Source organism: Strigops habroptila, chromosome 14, assembly GCF_004027225.2.
Source record: "Strigops habroptila isolate Jane chromosome 14, bStrHab1.2.pri, whole genome shotgun sequence".
NCBI lineage: Eukaryota > Metazoa > Chordata > Aves > Psittaciformes > Psittacidae > Strigops > Strigops habroptila.
The window spans coordinates 10396186-10420570 of NC_044290.2; the positions used below are offsets into that span (position 1 = coordinate 10396186).

The 24385-nt window shown below is 46.0% G+C and overlaps 1 protein-coding gene across 4 annotated transcripts in view; it reads left to right on the forward strand.

Moving 5' to 3' along the window:
• The window catches only part of MAP2K6 (mitogen-activated protein kinase kinase 6), a 56505-nt gene extending 35408 nt beyond the window's left edge, over positions 1 to 21097 (forward strand). For 2 of the 4 annotated variants that reach the window (XM_030506398.1, XM_030506397.1), the window contains exons 11-13: positions 923 to 968; positions 4444 to 4559; positions 20755 to 21097. In XM_030506398.1, coding sequence (XP_030362258.1) covers positions 923 to 968; positions 4444 to 4521 — 124 coding nt within the window. In that variant the 3' untranslated portion in view covers positions 4522 to 4559; positions 20755 to 21097. Of the gene's footprint in view, positions 1 to 922; positions 969 to 4443; positions 15899 to 20754 lie in introns of those variants that run through there. The other 2 variants (XM_030506399.1, XM_030506396.1) reach the window with 2 other exon arrangements.
• The last annotated feature ends 3288 nt before the right edge of the window (positions 21098 to 24385 follow it).

Consider the following 24385-nt stretch of genomic DNA (forward strand, 5'->3'; position numbering starts at 1 on the left):
AAATTCACCTTAGCATCTCGGCTTGGGCCGCTTTTGAGCTCAGAGGATGTGACACATCCCGTACCTTCAGCTCGGCGCTATTGGCACGTATCGTTACTAGGTTCCTCTGTTCATTCACAACATGACACTAAACACGAGCCCGCTACACACAGCAAGCAGGAAATATCTATTCAGTGTGTGTCCTCTGCTTCCTCTGGGCTCCAGCAAATCCCAGCAGAGGAGCGACTTATCATCGCCGAGGTTCTCACTTTTGTTTTGCTCAGTGTGACACCTTTTCCCCGCCACCGACGTGTACGTGTGTGAAGATCTTTTCAAGTTGCTCCAAGTGTCTTTCCCCTAAATACACTGACAGGAAGTGAGTAGAGATTACGTCCTGTCTTTTAAAAGCTATTTTCTGCTGGAGGGAAACCAAAATAACTTCCAGCTACAACCCTCCAGAGCCATCTGTTGTAGGAGAGGAGAAAAAAAGGATGTCCCATGTAACCGTCCCCGCTGATAACAGCACGGTGATAAACAAATAGTTGTACACGTGCTTCGGAGCCACTCGGTCACCGCTCCCAATCAGAGGTTGGAGGCTGTATCATGCCCTTAGTTGCTGGCCTACTGGCTAGCACCCAAAAACCCCAATTGCACCTGGCCCCCAGCAACAGGCAGTGCCTTAACTGCTACATACGGTGTCCCTGGACCTCTTCTTTGACCTTGAGCTCACTGCACTTGCGTGTATCATACGGGCCTGTGTGCAAGCTGCGTTGGCTGTAGGTGTCCTCAAGCCCTATGCTGTTCGCTCAACGTATAGATGAGTAGTTGACCTTACTCTGCAGGGACCTGAAACCTTGCCTTTGTCGTGGTATAATATTATGGCTGTGCTTCAATTGCATACAGAGTGTAACTACTAATTTTTTTCTTCTTTTTCTCATTAAAGCTTGAAGAAGAATTCCAAAGAGCGGCCAACATACCCAGAGCTTATGGTGAGTGTGCCTGCATTAAGCAGTGTGTTGGTTCAGAGCTGAGATGGGTTACAATGAGATGCTGAAGACAGGGTTTCCAGTAGTGACTGGTGATTTGGGATGCTTAGCATCTCTTTTCTCATAACAGATGAGAGAATCATGGCGCTTCAGGGGCTTGGGAGAGTGACTGCAAATCAGAGACGCTCTTTGAAATCTCGTTCAGGAACTATTCCAGTCAGATCAAGGGAGAAAAATAGGTAAAAGCAGTGAACAAATGTGCTAAGGGACAAGAATGAGGGTGTGCAGAATCAGTTAGTGAGGATAAAATCATCTGTGTGATGGCTTCAGACACCCAAGTGAAATGCATGCAGCATGGATGCTCCACATGGGCTGCAGCAGCTGAGTGGCCTGCTAGGCTTCCCTGTCATGGTGCCTTGGAGAGGAGACTTTTTGGACAGAGTAATTCCTGGATGTTAGGGACAGAGACGAGTCTGTGACTAATAATTCCGGTTATTGAATTTCATCTGCTGCTTAGAGACTGTTTGCTGTATGTCTAGGACAGAGGAATAACTAAGGAAGAAGATGCTGATAAAGGCTTACGACCGGGGGAAATGTAAAGGCAGTGCAGGGCGTTGAGGTCAGATGCACTTAACTGCTGATGAACTCCCAGCCGTGCAGACACTGGTGTACACTCAGCCAGAGCTCTGGGCTGGAGCTGGCAAGAACAGGGTCTGTGGTGAGATTGTTCTGCTAGGGCTCCAAGATTTCATGGCCTCTTTCTCTCCCAACTTTCTGGTATTAATCCTGGTGCTCCTAATTGCCAGCAAAAAGCAGGACAGCTTAGGAAGTCAGTGTTTCACTCCCTAAGCATCTAGTCCCTTTTTAATCCTGATACACAGCTTGCTTATCCTGATACCCTACCTGATACACAGCTTGCTAAAGGCAGGAAGGTGCCTAACTTTGTGATTTCTGAAGATACTGACCCAGATGCTTGCCTGTCCTTACCTGCCTGCCCCATCCAGTGCCACTGGCAAGATGTTCTGTGTTTAAGGGTGGAAGCTGCTGCAGAATTCCCTCAAGCATTGGTGTCTCCTGCCCCATAACTCATAGGACATGCATTATGCCATCCAAGGGGTCAGCCTTATTGCTACCTCTCTGCTCTGAGGTGTTGGGCCCTGCATGGTGTGAAGGTGCCAGGATTTAAGATGCTCTGTAGCTGCAAGACACACTGGAAATCCATGTGCTTTCTGAACGTGGTTGTAAGCAATGAATAATTCCTGTGGCATTTCTTACTGGGCCCTGTAATGCAATTAGACTATATATAGATCTGATTTACACACAGTTTGCCCAAATACTGGTTTCGAACAAAGGGAGGCCCGAGGTTTATGGCTCTTTTTTTTTTTTTTGCCTTTTTTTTATTATTATTGAATAAATACATATATATTTTAAGCAAATTTCTGACGTTTGCCAAATGGCCTTTTATCAAGAAGGTTCACCGGAGCAGCTCTGTCTGTTGCAGCATTAATACCCGTTGGCAAGCGAGTGCATTTCTATTGAATTAGGTTCTTGGATCACCTCTCCAGAGTATCTCAATGCTGTGGTATTTTATGGCTGACATGAATGTTGTGAGGTCCTGTGGTTGAGGGTTGCTGTTTTGTTGGGGTTTTTTTTCTCCCTCCTCTCTCTCTTACGGCATTAAGTTGCGGTACTGGATTGGACTTGTCATTTAGACCAAGACTGCTCCCTTGCTTTCCTGTGGAATTGAGGTTTCTCATGGAAAATATGACTCTGTGCTATCTTGAGCATCAGGAAAACTGATATGGATGCTTAAATTCATTTTAAAACCCACTTCCCCAGGTGAAGTAGAGCATGAAACTACTGCAGGACCGGTGGTCTGCACATTGTATGGAGCACATCGACCTGGCACAGGGTGTTCGGTGCTATGACCAGGCTCAGTCGTAGCAAAGGGGTTGGGTTCACTGAGAGACAGGGCTGGAGGCCACCACTAACACCCATGTCATGCTTGCGGGTGCTTCCAGGCTGCGGTAGCTCTGCCTTGGGTGCGATTTAGCTGGGATGTGAAAGCAGCGGCATCACGCTGGGATAATAACACAGCAGGCCATTTGGGCCATCTCTACGAGAGTCATTCAGGACACTTCAATTCCCGTGACTGTCTGACCCAGGGAGACCTTAAATTACGTCTGGATCCTTGCCTCAACCCATGTCAGCTCTGTTTCCCACATAATTGTGCTTACTCTTCCTTGCTGGTGTGTCTTTGGGTCACTTCCCAGCTACTCAGAGCTGCCTCTTGTTATTCACTGGATAACTTTCCACTCAAGCCCACCTTGGAAAATATCTTTTCTTTGTTCTTCTCCCTCCACTTGGCCACTGCCGTAGATGATTATTGAAATAGCCAATGCTGAGGGACTAAGGTGAGGTGCAGCTTTGAAAAACCTGAAAATCCCTATTTGTCCAATCTGGAATGAAGTGAGAGGGTGAGAAATCAAACCAAACTCCCCCAGCCTGTGTATGGGAAGCACAACAGCATGTTGCACAGATTTGAGGTCACCTCTGAGCCCCACAGGGTCCTGGCTGCCTTTTGGATCTCTCTGACACCCTCCATACAAATAAATACAATCAACTGCCAGGACAGTGGGTATCAAACAGTGTTTTGGAGATCTCAGGTGGAAGTTGGCTGATCTCAGTTGATGTGTTGCAGCCCCTGGTAGCAAACTGTATGGCTGGTGCTAGCGAAGAGGGGTTTTGCTGTTGCTGTCAAGGGGCATTTGGTTGTGTTTTTTTATTCCTTACACATATTTTTCCATTTGTGCTGAAATGTAGACAGGATTTTCTGGCAGGATGTCTTCCCATGTTGGTCACGATTAAGTAGTTAAACATACAACTGCGGATGGCTTTCCAGCCGGGATGGCTTTCCTCTCCGTGGTGGTTAGGGGTATAGTAGCCATCTCCTGCTGCGAGCATGAGCAATTGCAGGGAAGAAATGAGACTCAAAAGTCACCAGAGGGTAAATACACAGATCAAGCAGGAAGCTGAGGGAAAACCGACTGCAGTCAGCCTTACTTGCAAGGTTTTCCTTGCTCCTGATGGAGCTGGCATGCGATGGGGTGGGTAACCACCGGCGCAGGAGGAGCACATCTCCTCCTGGGGTACCACAGAGCTGTGAGCCAGCATGTGCTGAAGGGCACGATGTGCTAGAAATGAAGGCAGTGATTTTTAATACTGTCTCTTCCTTTGAGAGCAGCCCAGCCAGGCTCAGGGCTTAGAGGGAATCCATGGGGGCAGCACAGATCTGCAGCCTTCATGAAGTGCCGCCTCGAGCTTGCCTAAGCTGCAAAACACGGAAAGCCCAATATTACGATGCTAGTGACAAAATCTTTTTCCCTGTCTAGAAGATTGCCTGAAAAGGTTTTTAGTTTGGTCCTCGGTGTCATGAATAATAATCGTTTCTATTTTTCCCCTCTCTTTTCTTTCCCAGCAACATCCTTTCTTCACCCTGCACGAATCCAAAGAGACAGACGTCGCCTCTTTTGTCAAACTCATCCTGGGAGACTGAGAACTGGACTTGTACATGAATTGCCCTTCTGTGGACTGGTGGGTGCAGGGGAGGGGCGCGTGGCAGGACTTGTCATGGAAGCACCAACAGAAAGCCACCGTGTTTCGCTGTGTTTTGTTTTTATGCTGAGAAACCCCCCGCCTCGCCGAAGTTTTTAAAAGGGTTCTTTGGTATCCATAGTGACATAGAACGAGCTGGGTAGTGAAATGAATTTTAATAAGGTTGGAAACCTTAAAACAAAAAACAAAACAACAACAACAAAAAAAACATGTTAAAGAGTGATTTACATATTTAATGACAGTCAAAGTCCCTCTTCCTAACTTCCTCCTCGTCCCCCTCTCCCTTCCCTCTGAACCAGAATTTGCTTTGTCATGGTAATAGGTGCTATGGTAGTCATGAAGTTGTATGTAGATTTATATTTTGTCCCTTCCATTATTTTAATATTTATGTTAAGTGCTTGATGGAATAGATTTCTGTTTTATATGAGGATGAATGCGTGGTGACGATGATGATGCTAAATGAGGCCACAGCAAGCGATAGTTGTAGGGCTTTGCTGGTGAAAAGGTGTCAAAGGAAAGGAGAAAGAAGAGAAGAAGTGTCTGTGTTGTGGAAAATATTTAATGTGCATCATAAAAAGAGATTATAAACAAGGATCTCAGCTCAGCTACCCGAGCTGTGAGGCAGCATCACTGTAAGGGAGGGAGGCCCCATCATCCCGTGAGGTTGCCTCTTCCCAGTGCATCCTGGCCATCCTGCGGTGCACTGTCAGCCTCCTGCAAGGGGAAAGCCCCTGCCCTGCATCCCACCGACTTATTCCACTTTATTAGGCAGGTTATGAGGTGAGGACATTGCTGGGATAGTGTCTGGGACAAAAATCCCAGAGGAAACTAGATTGTTGGATGAGTTGCACAGAGGTGAGGAGGGGGCTGCAGTGATTGGTCCCCACCTGCAAGCCCAGGAGCACTGCAGTGCCCTTGGGCTGGGGATAAGCTGCTTTGAGCCTAGAAGGGAGTTCGTCTCTCCTTCTCCCGATGAGAAGGGATAACAGCATGCACAGCATGACACCTGTGAAAAATGAGGTATCTCAGCACGAGTTTCCAGGGCTCTCACACTGCATCGGCAGCAATCCCTCTGTGCTTGCCCACAGGCTTTGCGAGTGCTAGCGAGCTGCCCTGGAGCCTGTGCTGGCCCGTGGCTTGGGCTGTGTCCAGCTCTGGTTGGGATGCTGAAGGCAGCCAGGAGCTCCAGCATGCGCTGCAGGTGTCCTCCATAGAGCTGTAGCCTGGAAACCATGGAGGGAAACCACAGCCCACCCTACCAGGAGCTCACTGCTGTTGGCCAGGTCTTGCTAGCACGGGCAGGAGCATGGGGACTGTTGGGGTGGGAGGGGGTGCTTTTAGGTGACTGCTTTTGGGTAACACGGTCACTGTCAAGAGAAAGGGGGGACCATGCACAAGGTGTTGCTGAGTCTGGAGCAAGGCCACTGGCTCCAGATTAACACTGGTTTGACTGAGCCAAACCTGCATAGCTGCCTCACTCAGCCATGAGGACCTTTCCCTTTGCCCATGGCTCCTTCCCTCAGCCCACGAAGGACAGTGCCTGTGCGTGTGGCTGCACTGGAGCATCCACGTGTGCCTCATGCCCCGTCACATGCTTCTCTTCCCCATCCATCGCTTTGGCACTCTCTCAGAGTCAAATCCCAACTCGAAGCATGCCTTGCTCTGCAATATCTACATTGTGCAGGATTCAGTTCAGCCTGGGATCCAGCCCTTTCTCTCCCAGTTTAGTGGCTCCAGTCTCTGTTGGTGCAGGTTAGGCTTCTGGAATAGTCTGAGCATCTGTTTCAGAAGCCTTGGAAGGGCTGAAGGGGAGGGCAGTATTTAGAGCAGGGCTTCCTGAACGATGGTACCTCTTGTGCTAGGGACATATCGACCACTTTGAAGAGGTGCACACAGACACCATGGCCAGGGCTGGCAGTGCCCACAGGGGTGGCTGTGAACCCTAGAATAGTCCAGCTCTGCCCTGGGGCTGGCATTGAAGGATATATGGGAACATTGCTCATGGGGATTTCTTGATCCTCATGCCCTTCAGCTGCAGAGCAGGGTGGCTTGAGGAGGAATGCAGGAGTCAGGGTGCAGGGGTTTCCTTGCTGTGAATTGCTCACGGGTCATGCAGGCTTTGGGGAAGAGGTCCCCCTTCCTCAGCTGTGTGCCACGAGCCTGCCCGGCCCACAGTAATGATAAGCTCCATATTCCACTTTGTGTTGAGGGGAACCTTTCAGGTCACATTTGTGGTGGGTGAAACCCAAGGATGTTTTACTTCGCAGTGTAATTTTCAGAGGCCTCGCATGGCTCATAATCTGCCCTCTCATATTCCATGGTGTGTGTGCGTGTGCTTTCTCTCTCTCGCTTTCTCAGAGAGCTGTTTTGATTGATTGTCCTCAGCTGCAGCTAAAAGTCCAGCCAGGCAGTTTATGGAGTTGGTTCCAGCATCAGTTCTCGCTTTGAAAAACATGACATTTAAAACCACCCTTTGGTTTTCCTACATATGGATCTGATGCTTTTGTTAAAGATTGTTTTTGCCGCTTTCCTCCGGGAATATAAGTCTCATTTGGACACCGCATCTCCTTGACCTCAGAGCACCTTTATTTCAGTGCCATTGTAATTGACAGGTTGAATTTATGAGATACTGTCAAAGTTCAGTATTAATAGTAGACATTAATGTCACCAGCGTTTTCCAATAGAAAATTAATGTCAGTGTTGTCTGCAGCTATGTAACCCTCTAAAATGACTCCTACATGCCTCAACACTACATGCTGAATGCTTTCTTTTATGCTTTTTGCTCTTGCAGTGCTTGGGCCATCTAATCCCTTTGTTTTAATGACATTACAATAGGGCATGCAACAAATCACTTCTCTTCCCTCCTGATTCTCCATGACTTTGTTCCTTTAAAAGTCATTTGTGTCAGCCCAGAGTAAACGTGAATCTGTATGACCAGTGTGAATGAAAACAGTGATCACCTCTGCTGAAGATAGTTATGGCAGGAGAGAAATGCAGAGGTTGTCTGTCTGTCCCTGCATCCTGCATGGCACATGTGGACACAAAGCTTGTCCTGTCCCAGGGTATTCTTAGAGAGAAGCCTGTGTTGGTGGCCTCGGCACAGGGACGAGAGCCAGAGACCCTGTGTGCTTAAAAGCTCTGAAAACATGCTGGGTTACAAGATGAAACTCAGACTCTCTTCTCTTTCATTTGATTGTAACCTCTGTCAAGATGAAAAGCCTTTGGCCAGTGCTCAGAACTTTGCTTGGCTGTAACATGAGCGCAGGGTTGCCTAGGACAGGCATGTTCCTGAGACATTAAACCTTTCCCAACAACCATGCGCCCTGAACAGCCCAGGTGTTGAGGCTTAAAGCTGTTCTTCAGAAACCTCTTTTGTTTTCAGACACCATGGGACCGTGTCTTAGATTGTCCTGAACTGGGATGTTTAATCTGCAGAAGAAGCAGGTCTCATGCCATAAACCTGAAACAAACCAAAACCGCACCAGGGAGCAGAGAGGAGAGAAAAGCTGCTCAGAGCTCAGCACTGAGCTGTGCCCTGGACCACCTGCATGTGTGAATTCCAGCACAGTGAGCCATTTGCAAGGCAGGGAGGACTTCTATGCTCTGCCCCAGGCAGTGGTTATCAGCTGTGCATGAGGATGCACAGTCCATCCCAGTGGCAGGCAGTGCGGGACCACCAGGACATGATGTTCATCCTTTCTTCCTCCACCATACAGCTCTTGATGTTCCTGCAACCTCCTGATGCTTGAGGCCCTGCCATTCCTAGAGCTCGTGAGGTATCACTGGCAGGAAGGCTGTTTTCTCAGTCCCCAAGAGCCCAGTGGTCTCTTAAACCTGAAAAAGGAGTTGGAGAGCATTTGCCAGTTACTGGTTTTAAATGCCAGGTTCGTGCTGCTGCAGTGGGTGAAATGCCCATCTTTCCTGGGTGTTCTCCAGGTGTACAGAACTTTACAGAGGTATCTATGTACTGTATTTCCTGACTTTTGTCAGGTTTACTGGCAAGGATGGAGGCATTTCTGACTTGGTAAAGAGGTGGGAACACCATTTCTGGAGGCATCTGGCCTCCCCTGTGTGATGGAGGAGGCAGTTGATGGGTCACTACTTGGAAAAGGCACACCTTAGCTGGGATTTCTCCATGCTTGCTGCAAGCTAAGGGTGTACCTGCACATTTCCCTTCTTTCCTAGACGTTTTGGAAGAGGAAATCCTGGTTGGTCAACACAGCATTGCTTTAGTGGCTGGTCTGATGTAGTTCAGACAAGGTTCCCAGCAGCTCCCTTGTTTAATAGACCTCTTCTTTATTAAAAACAAACCCCAAACTCCTCTCTCAGAAAAGCCAGCCAAGATGCTCTTTTTCTTTCTCTCTCTTCCATCTTGTTCCTCTTAGAGGATCTCTGGGAGCCCGTCTTGGTGCTTTCACTCTTTCGCATGCCAAAGATTGCTACATTCCTCTTAGTTACACTCCCGCCAAACCAGATCTTATAGTCTTGCCTCAAAAATCATCCACTTCCCTGCTCCTTGGGGTTCCTTTTGTTGCTGTTGCTTTTTCATTGAATTTCCTCATGTTTATTGACATGTCTATTGTTGAGCTTCCTGGACACATGCAGCTCTCTTTTTCGGATACAGAGAAAGACAAATAGTTGCCTTCACTGGTCTGCCCCTGCTGTTGGGGAAATACTGTTAGTGATATGATTCCTACAGATGGGGATGGGTCTCATTTAGAACTAGGGTCATGGAGGGTGTAAACTGGCATTGCTCCATTGGCTTGGCTGGAATAAAGCCAGTTTTGTCCAGCTGAGAATCTGTCCTTAATGTCTAAACAGTTATTACACACTAATAAAGATTAATGATTGTAAATCCCCACGGATTATACATAAAATGGCAAGTTTTACTCATTAATCTTTATTGCCATATTATAGCTGTTTATGTTAGAGGAGTCGTCTCTCTCTGTTCTGAGCATGCACTTAGGAGCTGGGGGCTGAGCGTGGGGGAGATGAAGGGTGGACAAAGAGACCAGATGTCCACGTGTTTTACAGCCTGTGTCCTCCCCCCAGGTTGGTTGTTTCCATGAAAGCCGTTAACCTGCAGCAAAGGATGTCTCACAGAGCTTTGTCTGCTTCGCTGGCCTCTGCCTGTGCTATAAAATCCAGATTGTTCCTGGTGAGAAGGGATCAGATCTCCTAATTAATATTTCAGCTCAGCCTTTACTGGAGCAGATGGATAATATGGAATTTGACGTGCACTCTGGCAGGCCAGAGCTCTGCAGTGCAGTGAGATTTGCTCTCTTGGACTGTGGCTTTGGAAGAGATACTTTCTGTGCAGTAGGGAGCTGTGTTGCAGGTTGAAAGGATGCTGCTCCTTCACATAACCCCACACCATGAAAGCAGTTGAATTTGTTAATAAGAGGGTCAGAAAAAGCTCAGTTGAATCTCAGCTTTTATGTGTTTGTCCACCACAGCTAGGAGCTGGTGGTGCCAGGGGTCTGGACACAAAGATTCATATGCTGTATAAATGAAGAGGAATCTGAAGAGAGCATAGTAAACTGCAAGGGTGGTTTTAATGGCATAAGGACAAAATGACCCCTCTGACAGGCAGCTGGTGTTAATCCATTCTGCCAAGGGAAGGCCTGGAGTTGGTGGGGAAGGCTGGAGCAGAAAGAGAGGGCAGAAGAGACAGCCAGACTCGATCAAGTGAGAGCAGCCGGTCTCCCCTTTCTCTTGCCATGTACTCCTTCAGACCCAGATCTGTAGATGATGGCTTTGCTCACAAGTCCCAGATTGCCACTTCATCCCCACTTCCAGCAAGAGAAACACAATCTAAACCTCAAAAGAAACCCACAAGGACAAGCTACAAGCGAGCTGATACGCATTGCCTGCTGCGTGGCTTGTGCATTGCTGCTTCCCCTGCTGAGCTCGTCAGTGGGAGTCAGAGGTCTGACTTAAACGATGAGGAAAGCATGGGAAAGGCCTCTGTAGCTGCAAAAGAAGAGGGTAAACATTTTAAGGTGGTCTCTAACTAGCCTAATGGTGGAAATACCTAATTTACAGGCTACAGGGATAAATTAATTCTTCAGGGGTCTATCCAGCCAGCAGTGCTGTTCCACTGGGAGCAATTCTGGCTGCGTGACATTTATTACATGGCCTCCTTTAGTGCACCCCTGGGTTGCTAGAAAGCTCTTCGCCTCCATCGACACCTTACGTCTCAGTCACCTTTATGTTCTGTGTTTTACTGTCTGGATTTTACTAGCAGCCTTTCTTCTAGGCGGTTGGTCAGAGTGAAGGCAAAGGAAAGGGGCCTCCAGCCAGCTCTGCAGAGCGTTTTGGGGGAGGAAGGAGCTGCTTGTCTGTTATCCAGTGCCTGCTTAATGGGAAGCCGCAGCCAGGGACGAGCTGTCCTGCAGGTATCCAGCTCAAGCAAGAGCTTCTCCTTTAGTGCTTCATTTCTTTGCATTAAAAGTCCCTTTCTGGAAGTGGAGCAGCTCTGGATTTGCGGCAGGCTCACTCTTGCAGGCAATGAGGCTGCAAGGACAGGCTGCGCTATCTTCCTCGAAAGGCTCTTAGTTTTCTCTATGACGGGGCAAAAGTCCAGCGGCTGTGAGGTGCTGCGAGGATAAGCTGGGAAAAGCTTGGAAGCGTCTTAAACGCTCTGGAAATAGGGATGGAAATCGCAAAAGATCAGACGTCTTTCGGCAATTTCCAAAGCTCTTACAGGTTTAGCCAGACCTGAAAACCCTTCCTAGACATTTATTTCAGGGTATTTTGATCTATGACTTTGCTTTTGGGCCTAGCTAAATCCAGGAAACTCGGAATAGTGTAATTTTTAAATAAAGAGGGAAAACACACCCCAAGTATTACTAGACCGATGAGGAAAGTTCCTGTTTGGTTTCTCTTACAGGAATAATTCAGGCCAGCTCAGGGTTTATCCTAATTTAGTCTGGTTTTGCCCCAGATAATTATTCTTTTGTAGAAAATAAAGAGATCAGATCATGGTCTTTCCAGAACGCTGTGACCCGTCACGCAAGGGCACACACCAAACTGTGCCAGGAGGCGGATGGAGATAAGTGCTACAGTAAGAGGCAGCCAGCATCTGATGGCTGGAGAGAGCAGTCTGGCAGCAAGCATGCCCAGGGCCTCCAAAAACATAGGTAGAGGCAGTTCCCTCAGGGTTTGTGTGATGGAGATATCAGGGTCTGCCACGTCTTGGTTCTTTTTCCCCTCTAGTAAAGAGCATTCAGGCGTCTCAGAGTGTCCTGGAACAATATCTGAAAGCCTTTGGTATTCCTCAGCTCAGACGTATGGATTCTTTCAGGATGGATACTGTGAAAAGTCAGGAAAAGCCAGGTGTCCTTGATTTACACAGCCAGAGTGAAGAGACGCAGATTAAGTGCCTCATAAGAGCCAAAAGGGTGTGTTTAAAGATGAATTACAGTTGCCGTCATAGCTGTGAAGTCAGGATCTAATTCTCACATATACAGGTGCAGCTGCAGAGTTCTCCATCCACATTTAGCCCAGATTTAGTTCTAAGTCTGGCATGAATATCTAATATGGGCCTAAATATCTAATATGGGCCTAAATATCTAACATGGGCCATGCCATTTGGTGGCCTTCTGGCTCTTCAGGCAGAAAAAAGACTGGTTCAGATCACGGTATCACCAAAACCAGGGTTTGGCTCCAAACATTTCCTATATAATCTATGTATGAAGTGAATTTCCAGAGTTTTGCCACTGTTTTGTTTCCTCCATGTGAAGTGAGTGGCACAGTTGTCACCATGCCAGTGGGGCTGCTGGAAATAGTCACAACATACGAAATAGTTGGAATTTCCCATTGATTTTTTAATAGCAATACATTGGGAGTAAGCGGCTCAATGTAGTTTCATGCAAACTGGAAATGCGTTGGAGTAAAACTTGTCGTTTCTCGTGGAAAGAAAACAACTGTCTAAAAATGTCAGAAATCTTCAATTTCAGGAATTGCTGTTTTATTGGCAAAGATCCATGTTTAGCATCAAAATAGATGAAGTTTCTGGAGCTTCTCTCTTAAGGTGTGAAATCTGGTTTTTCTTGAGATGCTGGTGAATTTGTAACAGGGGTGTTTCTACATACTGTCAGCTAGAAATAGTGGAAAAGATATGGGTACAATGGAAAAGGAACCACTTCCCAATGGTCTGCTGGTGTTGAAGACGACACAGGCAAAGCACCTGTGTCTTTTGAATATGTTAGAAAGGTTTTCCAACCTGCTGTAATACAAGTCCTTAATTTACTTTATTTTTAGGACTTTTTTACAGTAACATCATTTGTTTTATAACTGTGAAAGTCTCTGTTTTTCCTTATATGTGGAAGGCTGATTATTCTTTCTCCTGTTCCAGCTACTTATTATAGATCCATTTCTGGTACTCTCCAAGGTGTGCCGAAGGTATCTCCCAGCCTGCCCTTGAGCCATATGGTATCACTGTACTGTCTCCTAAAAGCTGGGATGGCGAATGGCAGTAGATGGATAATTCTTACTTTAAATTATATTTATAGCAATTTAGATGGGTTTTTTTAGTGACCTGATTTGCTCTAGAATTAGGGATGAGGAATCCTTTTAAAAATTGTGGTTTTCAGTTTTTCTTTTAAGCATCTTGGAGGCTTCTGAATGACCCTCCTCACCCTTGTTTTTAATTGGAAAAGCACCAGTTGGGTTGTAATTGTTCCTTCAAGAGGGAACTTGCGTCAGGGTTCAGTTTAGGTGGTGAAAATGCTCTGTGTCACACCACCATTAACCAAAAGTGCACTGGAATGCTGAGAGAACGATAATTTTCCACCTGAAAAATTAAATCTGGGTTATGATGAACTTGGTTTGTCCAAGTCTCATGCCAGGCTTTTCTGTATGGAGTTTGCATGGAGCTTTCCTTTATCCCTTGAGCCAGTGAGACTCGGGGTGCCAGGGTTGCTTTGAAGCAGGGCTGAGGGCCAACTGGGCACCCTCTGACCACGTCTGCTCTGGGTACGGAGGATATGAGTCCTACAGAAATGATGGAGCAACTCATGAATAGCTTCTTCTCGCTCTGTAAGAGTTATTGAGGTGAAATCCTGTAAGCGTGACCTGTGTGAGACAAGCAGGATTGGGGCTCAAAACCATCAGCTTTTTGTGCTTTTTCTCCTCTTTGCAAAGGTGCCTTGCTGCTCTGCTGCTTCAAAAGCCACCCCAGCCTTTCTGGTAAAGAATCAGAGAGTTATAAGATCATTTAGGTTGGAAAAGACCCTTAAGATCATCGAGTCCAACCATTCACCCAGCACTGCCAAGCCCACCACTAAACCATGTCCCTAAGTGCCACATCTACACGTCTTTTAAACACCCCCAGGGATGGTGACTCAACCACTTTCCTGGGCAGCCTGGATGCTGTGGCGCATCTGTTTTCAGACAGCTTGCATTGGTTTTCTGGTTTGTTTTTTCTTCCCCCTATGTATAAGAAATGTTGGGTAGCAGAATGTGGAATTCATTAGAAGTTCATAAACCAGGGACCTCAGAAGGATGTGGGTATAAATGCTTTTCAGGCATCTGAGGTGAACTTTAAATGGAGCTTTGGCCCTCATTTGCTTTCTGCTTTTCAAAAACCATTTATGAGAAAGTGGAGCTGTCAAAGCCATGCATGAACTTTGCCTTCTTGCAAATAACTTGTCTCAAAGTAAATTGTCAAAATGCACAAGAAACTTGTCTCAAAGTAAATCCAGTAGCTCTACAAAGCTGGAAACGTATGTGCATTAGTGTGTATGTATGTGTGTGTGTGTGTGCATGTGTTGTGCATGGGTGAGTGCAGGGAGTCTACCATTTTGGAGATGTAAAAAACACAATGCAAGTGTTTTTATAAGGAAAAGGCAATGTAAAATATTTATTTCTTGGCAAAAGGACATCAGACCACATCTCCCATCCTTCTTTTAATTGCTTCGTGTTTGTTTTTGTTGTCTTAAGTCTTTGCTGGCCTGTTTCCTCTGTTGCTACTTAGCAGTCCGTAACCTCACACAACCCCTCTGGCAGTGAGGGAGCACATGGCACTGGGGAGCTCACCGGGAAGAGCACTGGTGTTCATATCATCCACAGGAGGAACTGAAAAGGGAGCATTAGAAGAAAAGGCAGCACAATGCAATATCAGCATTTTTTTTTTTTTTTGGTTTTTAGCCTTGTGGAGGCAACTCTGTCCTCATGAGAATCAAAACTGCCCACAGCCTAAAGCAAGACCCCAAATCGTAGCTTTGATAGATTGATCCAGAGATAGTGAGCTTTGAGAAAGGCTCTCCCTGCCTTGGCTGGTTCATGTGAACCTGTACTAGTGGTATATTAGAAGAAATGAGGTGCTGTCATCTTTGTGAGATAGCACCCAGGTTCTTGTCAGTTCTGGTTAAGGTCCCCTTGGGCTTTGCCCAGGGTTCTAGCAGTGCAAAGCCAGTGGTGAGGAGGCAAAGCTTCCCAGTGCTGCCATGAACATCGCTCCAAGCTCCTATTCCTGTCTGCAGCCGGGTGGAATTCCATTAGTCAGATGTTGCAAAGCTCACAGGGTCCTCCCTGCGCTCCAGAGTACTTCGGTGGTCTCCAACTGCCCGCCCATATGGCTTCACATCCGCCCCATCTGAACCCTTCTCTTAACCTGTGTTGTCTTCATTCATCTCAGAGCCGTTCCTCATACCATGAAGATGATAAATAGTAGGAGACTGACAGTAGGACCATGTGTGTGATGTTTATTTAATGTTGTGTTAATGAGATGCTTTTAGTACCCATGTTGTACTGGGTTAAGGATATTGGTGGAACAATGGAACTGGTATTCTTTAACCCCGACTGCCCCAGGTCCTTCCCCTCCACCCTCTTCATTTGAATAAGAAAAACTAGATTGGGAGAGCATATTTAACTTGAAAAAAAGCCCCAAACCTTGTTGATGGAATAAGTTAATCTTCTTTACTACGCTTCAGTTTTATTTCTCAGGATATGCAAAGGTTTATCACTGCTGCTGAGAGAAGGGGACAGTACACCTTTTGGAAACTTCAACCACTGTAACCGTTTTCCAGATGTGCGTGTGCGTGTGTGTGTGTGTGTGTGTTTAAACTCAGCACTGTGTGTGCGTGTGTTCTGCTGGATATTGTGTGCATCTATGAAACGCTTCAAACAACTGCCTGGAAGTCAAAACCAACCACCTCTTTCCAGTCATATGTTTGCCGTGACTTTTCATAACCACACTTGAACTAGTGGTCTTGGATTAAATATTCAAAGAGCAGGGCATCTTTATAGCAATGGTATGTCAGTCAAATTAAGGAAAATGTACACAAAAATAAATAAATGAAATTTAAAAGTAACGTGCTCTCAGCCTACGTGTGTGTAACTAGTGGAAATACAACCGGTTGTTGGGGACATGCTTTGTGCTGCTTTTGCTGGTCATATGGAAGGTTTTTAAGGCTCGTCTTACTCGTAACAGCTTATCGTACGTTGGTGAAAGCTCAGGAATACTCAAGCTGCTCCACAGAAATAATTGTCAGTCTTTGTGCCGTTGGTTTTTCTTCCTGCGCTTCGGCTGGTGGGAGCAGACACAGCCACATCCCATCCAGCCCACATCAAAGCACCAGCCCTGGCTCCTGCCGTGGCTCTGGCAGGGTGTAGGGCGACCAGAGCCGATGGCTTCCTTCCCCCCTCCCCAAAAAGCAGCGTTCCAGCATGGATGTGGGGCTGTAAGTGGACACAGGGTCCATGCTTAGCATCACCAGGGGGTGCGGGTCTTGGGGTTGCACTGACACCAAATGGAAACCCAGTGGGTCACTCAGCACCTTGCACTGATGTGGCCAAAGCGAGCCAGTGGGGTTTGTGCAGCCATCGGCCCCTGAGCTCTCAGGCTGGAAAACAGATGTGGTGCTTCTCTCTGTCTTTCCCCAGGTCCTGGATCCAATCCTGGATTCCACTGCCAGCCCCATCACTATTATCTGCAATTAAGCCTTGCATTTCTTCAAAGGTTAACTATTAGGTTGTGCATTTGTCATGATGCAAAGCCAATTTTCACCCTTAATTTATTAGGCTAAGCCAGATAGAATTCTGCTGGAGTAAAGCATGCCTGGTTGGGGTCATACTGAAACATGAATCGCTGTTTCCCTCTTTCTCATGTAAATAAAATTATGCTTCCATTTACTTTAGAATTGCTGAAAACAATATATCAGCTCCCTCTGCTGAAAAGCAATAGTTGCAGAGCTGAGGCACTAAGGGATGGACTAAATGAAAATAGCCCGCTTAATATAATAACCTGTAAAGGCAGAGGAAAGGAATTGATGTTTATGGCACACAAGAAGTGCAGTGGCCGGGGCTGAAGGCTTTCAGATTACAGGGGAATGTTACCCGGCGTCAGTGATGGGAATGCTGGTGATACGGAGATTGCCGTAAAAATGTCTATAGAGAAGAGTTGCAAGAGACACATCACCATTTCTGGGAATCCTAAGCAAAACAGCTGCCCAAGTTTTATCTGCTCTATGGGGTGCCTGTGTGAGTGCATGTGTGTTCTGTTTGAAAGCAAGGAATTAAGAGCCATGCTTTCATTTTATCAAATCAAATTACCCTTGTATGTTCAGAATGCTTATGCATCGGTAATTTTTATATTAGAGCTTTATCTCCCTGTAATCAATTCCAAATACAAACCTATTTTTATCACTGAAACGCAGCAGTAATTTATAAGATGTAGACAGAACGCACATGAGATGCCAAAAGCAATTCTGTGGAGCCTCTTTTGTTGTCATCTCCAATGCGCCAGTTCCTGCCTTCAGCCTCCCATCAGTTTTAAAAGCCCCCAAGTTTAACAATAAAATAAAGAGGGGTAAGAGAACTGAAGCAGTTGCCAACCCCCAGAATAGTCAGGAGATACGTGTGCACCTCTGGAGTAGAGTTTGATTGAACACGGCACAGTAATGTAAACTGTGCTGAGCTTTGTAATGTAATTACTTGGTGAAATGGCAGAGCTTGTTCCCTCTGTCTCCCTGCCTGCTATATAGTGTTTCATATATGTGCAGAAAATGAAATAGCAAAATAATGGCCTGCCTTGTCACAGCTAACATCACACTGCAGTGAGGAAGAGTGGAAGCTGAGGTCCTCCCAGCCGAACAGGAACTCCAGCCCTGCACAAGACAATGTTTAAGCATGTCCAGCCTAAAGCATATCTTTTGTGTGGTCCTTCTTCAGGTTACTTTCCTGCACTGGAGGTGACTTGTAGGGCCAATGTTGGGCTGGCAATGGGTTCTCAGAAGTTGCAGGCACCCGTCTGAATCCACCCTGAACCACCAGCAAAGGTAACACTTCCTCTAAGGGAAATGCAGGTTAAGCTGGAACAAAGTCCCAGATACCTTTTAACAGCAGCAGTCTCATGGAATGGAGTTAAAAGAAGGAGAAGAGCCGTTTTGCAGAAACTGAAGCATTTGTGAGGCAGGAACTCCTGCCTTTTGGCCTTGCACCCATGCAAGACAAGGTGATTTCCTTGGCGTTTCTGTACTAATAATAGTGATAAATTTGCTACTAGAGGCTTTTTGAAACCCTCAAAGCTAGAAAGAGGTGGCTGCCGAAATGCCTTTTCCTGGTGGTTGTGCCCCTGTGAACACACACATGATTTTGTGGATTATTTTCTCTTCATATGGCACAAGAGCAATCCTCTGGCATAACGAGTAGCACTCAAAGAGCAATATCCCTGCCCTTGTGGAAAGTACTTCATCCACTGAATGTGTCCTTGTTTTCTGTATTGGTGGTGCTTGCTGAAATTGGAAAGAAATAATAAGGAGAAATCAAATGCTAAGGGATTTGCAGTCGTTAGAGATTATACAATGGGAGAGAGACGTCTTTCACAACTCTTCTTGCTAAAGATAGCCTTGAATATCTAGAACCCAACTTTGATTTGTGACATTTACTGGGGCACACTTTGGCCTCACAAATGGCATTTTCCTCATACCTCTCCATGGTGACACATATCCACAACTATGGCCCAAGGATCTGAGGAAACCACAGGATTTTCCTTCAGGTCACAGTATATGAAAATGTTCATGTATATGAAAATGTTCATATACAGCTCTTGCTCCTCAGGTTGGCTCCACTGTTGTGTGATTCCCTTGTGGCTGCTACAAGGCACATGAAACTTAGCAATTAGGTTTGATAAGATGGGCATGGATAAGAGTATCTGAGGTGACATACACTCTTCCTTGTCATGAGCTGCTCTGTATCATGAAAAACACTATCATAGTTAGCCCAGTCCCAGCAGCGCAGTGCTTCCCTCCTTGGTCTTCTCTTTCCTCCTCTCATTTAGGATCCGTGCTGTGTGTGCAGCAATATTTGCTTCCAAAATGCAAATATGCCTAATGAAGCACTCCAAAATCCCCATCCCAATTTCCATGCCAGCCCAGCAAGCTCTCTGTGCCCCTCAGGAGCACCTGCAATAGCAGCAGCCATGTATATATTCATGGCTATGGCTTTTCAAACTGCCTCTTTGATCTTGCCAATGCAGACATCACTTCTGCTCTCTCAAATCACCCTGGTGTTTCCTGGTACAAAGCGACGTATTAGCATTCCAATACCCTTTTGGTTACAGTTCTGGCTCTCCGGTGGAGGAAGTGCATGGCATGATGCTGAAAACAATATATTGCGAAGAATACATTGCATCTAGGGGGTGATGTAGTTTACCAATGTTAAAAATACAGCTATTTAATTCTGTTTCATTTGCTTGCCAATTCCTACTAATGTTATGAGAGGAATAGCCAAATTGGAAGTGGTTTCAGTCCTAAAAAAGCATCCCATTTTAATACCCAATTATTGGTTTTAACGTATTCACGTTAATAGGTCTCTTTCAATATGCTTCTATTAACTACAGATATTGAAATGAAATGAAAGACCATTACAGAATGCTAACAAATTAGTAATGGCAAATATTAGTAAGACACCTCTTGTTTGCCTTCCACTTTCACATAATGTGCTTTTGGGAAATTATAATAATGATAATGATAATAATAATAATAATAATAATAAAATCCCTCTTGAAGGAATCATTACTAAAGCATTTTGCATGCAGATTACTTCAGGCTTCAGCATTGCAACTCTTGGCTAGGTTAGGAGATGAAGGCCAAGATTTGTTGATTGAGATCAGATGGCTGGTGGCGAGAAGGAATCTAGATGACTTAACTGGAGGGATTAAACTCAAGTCTTTTGGCTTCCATTTGGCTGTTTTATAAACTCCGCTGCTGGGCCAGCTTAGCTGGGCTGCGTTCCCCTCGTCGCATGTGTGATGTTAGCGGGGTGGTTTGTAGTATCAGCCAGTCCATCACTATTAGCAGCCCAGACGTTTTGGGTGAGAAAGGAAAAGACAGTGTAAGTGAAAGCTAAAATTAGTTCCCGCAGTGCCCGTCCATGCACCTCCAGCTCGGTGGCTGACCTCCTGCCGGCTCCGGGAAGCAGCAGGAATGCTCTCTATCCTGGCCAGCACCTGGGGTTCTTGGTGGTTGATAGCATGCGGATGCTGTTGGGCAGAGCCGGCATTCCCAAGAGCTCCAGCCTTGTTTCCCTGCCCTGCCCAGGGAGAGGCAGGACTCTGTGGTACCCAGCACATGGCTGATGTCCCTTGGCAGCACCACAGCTGACACTGATGCAGGGTGACAAAGAGGAGGGTTGTGTTATCGGCCATCCGCCTTTGAAGCCTCACCCATCAGCCGTACCCCACGGGAGCAGATCAAGCTCGCTTTCTTCTTTCTTTCAGAGCCCTAACCTTTAATTTTACAACACTGATTGAAACCAAGAGTGGAAATAAACAGTCAGAGCTACTCTGTTTTCCTTCCCCTCCCTTCCATTATCTTCTTTCTTTTCCATCCATCCTCATTTCACATGCCTCTCAGATTGCGTCCCCCTGGTTTTCCAGTTATTTATTGACCCAGACCTAATTCCTTATTTCCAGAAATGTGTCATGAATCCTGCCTTTGAACCATTTGCTTTTTGCTTTCCAGGCTCACCTCTTTGACCACGTTTTCCTGTAAGAGATAAGGATATAGGGTTTGTGGAGTAATCGCAGCAGGATGCCTGGGTTTCATTCATAGATCTGTTGCCACTGGCTCATTATGGAAAATTAGGAGAGTTATTTCACCTTTCAGTGCCTCACCTCAGTGTCACCATCTGTAAAACAAGGCTAATAATTGTTATCTCTTCCTTGCAGGAGAACTGGGGAGCTTCACTAATGACCATCTGCTAAATGTTCTCAGAGCCTCACATGAACATTTCTACTGAAGTGCAAATTATTATTAGAAACCAGGGATTGTTACTGGATTGATATCAAATCATTGTCGACAGCTTCTCTGCAGGGAAAACTTAGGCGCAGCCAACAAGAACAAGCTGCATGTTTTGAAGTTGTGCAGTTGATTATATTGGCTTTCATCTTCTGGTAAGAGGATCCTCTGCCATCTGAACTCTCTGATCTCTGGGAACACAATTCATCCAATCAATCTGGAGGAAAATAAACCTCCTCAGACAAAAAAATAAAGTATCCACCTGAGATCATACGAAGATGGAAGATGTCAATTAATTCCCAGCCCCCCAGTCCTTAACTCTTGTGATCCCAGTGTTTTCCTGGCCCGCCAGGCAATGCTTAGGAGCAGGATATAACGCATCCATTACACACAGCCTCAGTATTGCAAAGAGCCTCGTGGGCCTGCCCGGGTGAAATACTAATTGAAAACATGCAAATATTTTACAGTGAAATTGGTGCCACTGAAGGCTTCTATGGACTGTCTGAGGGATACGTGTGTGATCTCGTGGCAGCATATGGACGCTGGGACTGATTTCAGCTGTGGCTCCTTCTCCCAGGTCCCAGTTTAACCCCAGCCGGCAATTGAGCCCCACAGTGGGATGGAGGAGAGAATTGGATGGGTAAAAGTGAGATAACTCATGGGTTGAGATAAAGACAATTTAATAGGGAAAGCAAAAGCCTTGCACATGAGCAAAGGAAAACAAGGAGTTCATTCGCCACTTCCCATTGACAAGCAGGTGTTCAGCCATCCCAGGTAAGCAAGGCTCCATCACACCTAACAGAGGGAAGACAAACATCATCACTCTGCACATCCCTCCTTCTTCTTCCCCAACTTTATATGCTGAGTACGACATCATATGGTGTGGGATATCCCTTGGGTCTGTTGGGGTCAGCTGTCCTGGCTGTGTTCCCACACAGCTCCTTGTGTACCCTCAGCCTCTTTGCTGGTGGGATGAGAGCAGGAAGGCCTTGACTCTGTGTAAGCGCTGCTCAGCAGTAACTAAAACATCCCTGTGTTATCAGCACTGCTTCCAGCACAAATACAAAACACAGCCCCATACCAGCTACTGTGAAAAAAATTAACTCTATCCCAGTCAAACTCAGCACACCAGCATAAGCCAGCCCGGGAGGAAGGACATCTCCGTACCTCTCCTCTAGTGTGTTTTCTCCCTACATCAGCCTCAAGCTGCTCACCCAGTGCTGACAGCGGGTGGATTTAGTTGCAAACTGAATCTGGAGCCCATGTTTAGCATCACATAAACACACAGAAACCATCATTGGGTCATCACTGGTGTGTGCCCCAAGTGCCCAAGGCCCGAATGAGCTCCACTGATGGCTTTACAGGGAACTACAGCCTTAAGCGAGCACGGCCTCCCATCCTTTTAGTGCATGGGCTCATCTTTTATGTTTTCCCTGAGCTAGAAATAGAGAGAGAGGATTGCTGGAGGCTACAAACCATTACTGAGTATTCAGTAGCAACACTGTCAATAGAGACAAACAAGAGGAGATCGGGCTGGAGATGGGGATAATTATAAGGACCAAGTTGTGAGGACCAGAGAGCTCAGGGCCTATTGTGACACTTAAAACTGATAACATATAACTGGTGAGGCTTAGCCCTCCCATACTATTATGTGCCGTTATGGTCACTGTCTTAGTTTGCTGGGTTTAAGTGTAAGAAATGTGTTTTAATGATGCTGTTACTCTCCAACAACATCACTAGTGCTGCACTCACGAAACCCTTTCCAAAGCAATGCTGTCAGGGCTTACAGGGAGGAAAAGGAATGTAAATACCCCTGGTGCAACCATCTCCAGTGCGCTGGGGACTCTGGAAACAGCATTTGGTTCTCTGGTGCAGTTCAGACCCTATTAAAAATGGGGGGAAAAATAGCCCAGTAATTTTTTAATTAAAAAAGGATACTGACATCTTGTATTAAAATTTGAAAAAGCAATCCTCTACATTTAAAAATATACCTATAAAATAATATGTGCCTTCGGGCTATTTCCTCTAATATGTAGCTTTGGTCGCATGGCTCTCATTAAGCCACCAGAAAAGGTTGTAAAGTGGCATTTATAAGCTCAACATAGGAAATTTCTGTGTTTTTTATTCTGGATTTATAATCCCCGTCCAGGATTTGCTGAAAGAGATGAAACTTTATTGGAGGTTTTGGGAATGGAAGGATTTCTGAGGAAAAACAGTCGTCTTTTGGTAGAAATCCCCATCTGTTCAAGTTTTGACATTTTCTTCAGGCAAATATGATATTTTTTGCCTACAAATATTAAAGAAAAAGAATTCTGGCTGAGAGCTCAGTCACTAATACTGAAAAATGCTATGAAATATGAATGGTTTGAGATAAAACTGCTTAAAACTCACAGCTCTCTGCCCGTCTCTGCAGAGCTGCCATGAATCCCTGCGTGCCTTTAGCACTGAAGGCAAGGAAGTTTTGCTCTGAAAATGGACATTTAGAGCAGGGAAGATATTAACCACATCTTTTTAACACTGAGACTTGAATAAGACAAGAGAAGTTAATAATTCATAGTGCCCGAGCATGTAATCAGATGGAAACTTCCCTCTTTCATCCAAGCTCACATCTCTGCACAAAGCTCTAAAATTGGAAAGGAAGTGGATGAATTAACTTATACAATGATGAGACAAAGGCTGATGCTACTTATTCCTGAATAATCTAGGGGTATGAAAGCACACAGCAGGGTCAACACCAGCCTGCAAGTCTGGTTTTAGCAGCTCTTTTACGAGCAGGCTGCAGGTGGCAATACATTTATGTTGGTGTCTCAGAGCTTCAGAACTCCCGGCAATGCTGTGCCGGGATCAGAGCAGAGGATGTTGCTCTCGAAGAAGAAATACACCAGGAGGGAAATATGATAAGGATAATTGCAGGGAAGGGGTTAGAAAGAGATCAAACAGGTTTCCTTCCAGTGGGAACGGCTCGTGTCTAAAGGCAGCTGCTGTGGTTTTACTGCTTCGTCCTCTCAGGCCGTGCCCATGCCACATGGGATATGCCAGGACCAAGGCGGAGAAGCCATCTGGAAGTGGAGCAGCATCCCCTGAGATGGGCAGAGCTCTGGGGCACGGCAGGGAATATCTCATAAGCAGAAAGGATGAAATGAGGCATCTTTAATTCTCCTTCCCTGTTGTTATGTTGTCCTCCTGGGAGCAAGAATGCAGACTTGCAGCTCTCCCTCCTTCTGTAAGGAAGATTAACTAGAGTAAAACTCAGAGTAATTAAGTTATGATTTATAGCATCCCTAAGTGCATTATAGTGCCCTTACAGTGTCCATCTAGCAATACCCCTTCTCTAGGTGCTATAGCAGGGTTATACTCAGAACTAAAGGTGTCTTTAAGGGTTTTTTTTGTGCTGAGGTTTTGCTAATCAGCCGTGGTGCAGTGTGTTTAATCCCAGGAGATGGAGGGTCACTCAGGGAAGCAGAATAGCCTGGGAACACAGGAAGGGGGAAACATCATCCCTCTCCACAGGGAGAAATGCATCTGTAAATGGAGCAGCTTTGCCAGGAGAGCAGGGAAAGC